We start from the raw sequence: 4,877 nt of genomic DNA, 5'->3' as shown, positions 1-4,877 counted from the left end.
GCCTCTCGGTGTCCGGGGTGGGGGGTGTCTCGGCAGCAGCCTCGCCTCTAGCTGCGGGAGGCGTGAAGGCTGGGGTGTGGGGGGGGGGTGAGTCGTCCTGCGGGGTGGCTGGGGCAGGAAGGGGGAGTTCAGGAGCGAGAAAGCCAGCGCGAGAGCACTGGGGGGGGGGGCGCGAGAGGGGGGAAGAGAGAGAGAGAATTGAACAGAAAGCAAGCAGCCACTTTGCTTTTTTCCTTCTTGCTTGCTTCCCCCCGCCCCATTCTTTCTTTCCTCTCCCCTGTTTGCAAAGCTGGAACCACCCCGCGCGCCCCCGGGCCCGTGCAGCGGCTCCAGATGTGAATTTGGTTCCAGTGGGGAGAACGCGAGCTTCCTCGGGGCCTTGGCACATTCTCCCACTCTGAGGTCATTCCGTAGGTGGTCAGAGGGGAGAGCGCGCCTGGAGCCTTCCTGCCTCCGTCCACTGGGGAGGGAAGAGAGGCGGGCGGGAGGGAGGGGAGAGGGAGAGGGGAGGGGCGCGAGGAGGGAGGGAGGGAGACGCCGCCAGCACACCACCAAGTGGCACTGAGCAGTGATAACAAACTCAACTTAAAAAAAAAGGAAAACGGAAAAACTTCCCCAAGTTGCAGACCTAGGCGTGCGAGCGGCGGCGCGGGGCGGGGAGGGTGGGTGGCCCCGAAGACCCTCGGCGTCCCCCGGCTGCTCTTCCCTGTCGCAGACAGCTCGGATTCGAGGCCAGCCAGGCCCTGTGTTCCTGGCTGGGCAGGAAATGTGCTGGAGGCTGGCTGGGCTTCCTGCGGGAGACCCGTGGGGCGGCCGGTGCCCACGGGGGGCAGCCTCTTTTGGGGAGGAGGGCCCCCAGAGGGACGCAGCACTGGCTTCTACTCCAGCCGCCAGCCCCCCCCCCCCATTCTGCTCCCGTTCCCGGCCCTGCGGATGTGGGCAGATCCCTGTCCGTCCAGGCCCAGGAGAACTGGGATTCGCATGGAAGGTAGGGGTCTCTCCCCAACCTCCTCTGTCCGCCCCGCCACCTCCAGGCCGAGCTGGAAACAAGACACCACTATCCTCTGTAATCGACGTTTTATTAAGATTATAAATTGAAACAAATCATGTGAACAGTTTTACCCGGTGATGTACAATTCAGTGCGCACACAAATACAGGAGAACGAGGGAGAAGGACCAAGGAAGGAAGGGTGGGCAACTTGTTTCGGAGTCCACACGGTGCTGATGGCAGCGAACCAGAGGGGCTGCGGAACCCCACCTTTTTACAACAAAAGGCTTTAAATGAAACAAAATCTACTGGGCTGAAGACACAGGACGGGTTCTCACAGGCTCAAACAATGCTGGTTTCACCAAATGCAGCCGAAGGCTGGCGCAGGACCGCGCGACTCAGAAGCACACACACGGACACCACACCTGAGCGGGAACTTGGGGGAAAGTCTCCGCGCAGGCAGGCGGCGGCCCCAGCCCCTCCCTCCCGCGCTCCGGGCCGCGGGGGATCCAGGTGAAGGAACCGACTTCCTTTTTTGTCGAGTGAGGACCGCAGTGCTGGGCATGATGGGAAATGTAGTCCTCGGTGCCCGCCCCCCACCCCTTCCCCAAACAGTGTCCGAGAGGGTCGGGGTGTCCAGCGCCACCCCTGAGTCCGGGAGACGGGTGGAGGAGGGGAAGAGAGCGGAGCCAGAGGGGCGGGGAGAGGAGGGGTTCGAGACACCCGCCCGGGAAGAAAAGAAAAAAAAAAGTTGAAGTGTTTTCATTTCTGCCTTCTCATTTTGCGAACTTTGGAGGCCTCCCCCAGAGAGGAAATGTGACCCAAACATCCCTTCGGAGATAGAGTTTGCCTTTGTTTTTGCTCAGGATTTCACAAGACCCGTTCCTCACCCCAAGGAGGGACTCCGGAGAACCGAGCGCCGAGCTTCCTGGGTCTGACAACTGATTGGGATCGGCGTCCCCGGCCCCGCGCCCTCCTGCGCTGCGCCCCCGGCGCGCCCGGGCGCCCGGTCTCGCCCCCGGCTGCCCGGCACCTCCTCCGGGCAGCAGCCCTCCCTCACGTGGCTGGCTTCTCGCTAAACACCACTGCAATCACTACAATAAAAAGAGAAAAAAAGAGTAGGAGAAACACAAAGCATACTTAAATAGGCGCTTTTTCTCTCTGCAAAAATAAAGTCCAAGATCTTAGATTTCTTTTTTTTTATTTTACAATTTATAAAACATTAGCCGCCTTCCCCTGCTCGCCCCCAGCTCAGCCCCGAGTGGCCTGGCGTCCGTTCCTTCCCTCCTCTTGCCCCTTGGCTGAGTCTTTGTCTGGCCCCAGCCCCGCGGGTCCCCGTGCCCTCGGGGGTCCCTAGAAGGCGACAATGGCTCGAGTCCAGGCGCCGAGGCTGGCGAGCGCCTGCTTGGCGCACAGCTGCCCGTTGAGCGGCGGCGGCTGCTCCGAGGAGTCCGGCTGTCGGCTCACCAGCCCCGAGAAGCCTGAGCCAAAGATGGAGATCAAGTTTGAGATGTTGGACGCGTCCGGGGACGAGTCCGGGCAGAAGTCCTCGAAGCGGGCGCGCTTGCAGGGAGCGAACGGGGCACCCCCGGGGGGCTGGGCTCCCAGGTCGCCCCCGTCCTCGTCGTCGTCCTCCTCCTCTTGGCCAGGGTAATACTTGCGCTTGCAGCCGGCGGCGGACGTCAGGCCCGGTCCCGGGGCACCCTGGCCACAGCAGGGGCAGTGGGCGGAGGCGCAGCAGTCCTGGTGCAAGTAGCCGTTCTCCACCGTGGTCACCACGTGAGTGTCCAGGTCTAGCACGGTGGTCTGGCTGCTGCAGTGCACGCCGAAGTCCGAGGGGGCCGGGTACGCGACCCGGTAGAAGCCTGGGGAGGAGGCGGGGACCGGGGAGACCGGAGGTGAGGCGGCAGCGGCCTGAGGGGTGGCCCCTGGGGGCACGGAGGGTGCGGAGCAGGCGCCGGAGGCGCGAGGGTCCCGTGGGCAGAGCGCGGCGGGCGCGGGCAGCGGCAGCGGCGCAGGACCAGGCTGCAGCGGCTCCAAGGGCTGCCCGCGGTGGGGCGCACCGTGCGTCGGCTGGAGCGCGGCGCACCCGGGCAGCTCCGAGAGCGCCCCCGTGCAGCCCGCTGTCGCCCCGGCCGTCGCTGCCGCGCAGCTCCTGGGCGCCGGGTGCTGGTGCTGGTGCAGCTGCTGCTGGAGGTGCAGCTGGTGGAGCTGGTGGAGCTGGTGCAGCTGGTGCCGCGCAGCCGGCTCGCGCGCCTCCGTTTCCCCGCAGCCACCAAGTTGCAGCGGGCCGAAGTCGGCCGCGCTGGCCGGCATGCCGGGCGCAGCGTACGCGAGGTGCTGGTGCTGGTGCTGTTGGTGGGGCGGCTGCTGGTGTTGCTGCTGCTGCTGGCGCCTGTAGAGCTCAGCGTAGCGCTCGCTCAGGTAGAGCTGGCGCGCGTTGCGGAGCACGTAGGATACCAGGAGGTTCTTGTGCAGCTTGATGCCGCCGCGCTGGGTCCGGGAGCTGTGGATCTTGCGCAGGGAGATGCTGATCAGGCTCTGGGCGTCCAGGGCGCACTCCATGCTCCCGCGGAGACGGCGGCGGCGGAGCAGCCGCGGCTGCTGCTGCTGTTAATGCTGCTGCTGTTTCGGCCTCCAGCCGGCCACCGGGGCGCGCTGGGCAAGGGAAATGGAGCCCGGATCAGTGGGTCGGCTGCGCTCCGACAGGAGCCGCCACCATGCGCTGGACGCCACCCGCAGTACCGTGCTCCCCGGACGGCGCCAAAGCAATGAGCTTCGGCCGGCCCCGGCCCCAGCTATTTAGCTGGGCGTTCGGGCTCCGCCCCACACATGACAAGCCAATAGAAGTGCCTAGTACCTCCCGAGTGACAGACGCTGCCCGCCTCGGGGTTACTTGGTTGGCCAATCAGACCAAGGCGGTTCCTTTGTGCTATTCAAATACCGAATGGACCCCGGGCTTCTAATGCCGCTGCTGCCTCGAATGTTCTCCTGGGGCTGCCGCGCAGCGTGGGACTCGGAGGCGCTGGGGCCGCTGCCTGCAACGGAGGTCGCCTTTCAGCAGCCACATTGGAGCCCACGGCTGCCCTTGGTCTAGGTCCTCGGAGATGGGGGTCAGCTCACTTGCGTGCAGCGGCGACGGCTCCTCCCCCTTCTGCGAGGCTGGGCCCACCTGCGGCAGGTGCGCATGGCTCCAGGACAAAACTACAGTTCCTTCCTCACCCTGTCGCCCCCGGCTACCCCGCGCGACCCAAGGTCTTTGCAGGAGACTAGGGGGGGCAGCCTTCTTGACTCTGGGGGACCCTCACCGGAGAAAGTTTTGGAGGTACCCTCAGCCGCAATGCCGGGCCTGATTCCTTGACTCTCTGGCCCAGGTGCCGCAGGGACTACTCAGGGAAGTATTCTACCCATTTGCCTGACGCGGAAAACAAGACCTCGCGAACCGTATGGAGGAGGCTCCGAGGCGAGCCCCAGTCAGTGCACGGGTGCATGCTGAAGTCCAAAGTCACCGAGTATCCTAATCTCTGGTTCTGTAACCTTTCCCTCCTAACTACTAATCATGACAATAGGGCCCGTTACCGTGTTTCTAGCAGGCGACAGGCCCTAGCCCTCACTGTGACTGCTTGCACAGCAGGACCTGCATCTCAGGGGAGCGAGGCCATTTGGGAATGGCACAACTCTGAAGGGACAGAGCAGGGTTCATGCCTGGACGATGAACGCCAGACGCGGAGGCCGGCACCGCAGGCTGCGGCGCTTTGCCCACTTCACGTTTGTGGGTGGTTTTCCTTCTTGTCATGAACCATTCATGGGCCACCTCCTCCCAGTTGGGGACTGAGACAATCAGAGGGACAGGGTTGTGATCTGTCTGGAAGGGGAGTGGCTGCCGTTC

At 64.2% G+C, this 4,877-nt stretch overlaps 1 protein-coding gene across 1 annotated transcript; it reads right to left on the bottom strand.

Annotated features, from left to right (window-relative positions):
• Positions 1-1,070: 1,070 nt before the first annotated feature.
• IER5L (immediate early response 5 like) lies at positions 1,071-3,746 on the bottom strand. Its single transcript, XM_037146231.2, has one exon. The coding sequence runs from the start codon at positions 3,551-3,553 to the stop codon at positions 2,342-2,344; it is 1,212 nt and encodes a 403-aa protein (XP_037002126.2). The 5' UTR covers positions 3,554-3,746; the 3' UTR covers positions 1,071-2,341.
• Positions 3,747-4,877: the final 1,131 nt, after the last annotated feature.

Source organism: Artibeus jamaicensis, unplaced genomic scaffold, assembly GCF_021234435.1.
Source record: "Artibeus jamaicensis isolate MK-2021 breed Jamaican fruit bat unplaced genomic scaffold, CSHL_Jam_final contig_471, whole genome shotgun sequence".
Classification (NCBI taxonomy): domain Eukaryota; kingdom Metazoa; phylum Chordata; class Mammalia; order Chiroptera; family Phyllostomidae; genus Artibeus; species Artibeus jamaicensis.
Note: the sequence above shows the minus strand (reverse complement) of the source record. Positions and strands in the feature narration are given on the sequence as shown.

What these genes read in the sequence shown, in the direction of transcription:
- IER5L (XM_037146231.2), bottom strand. Translation starts at nt 3,553, where the DNA reads ATGGAGTGCGCCCTGGACGCCCAGAGCCTGATCAGCATCTCCCTGCGC.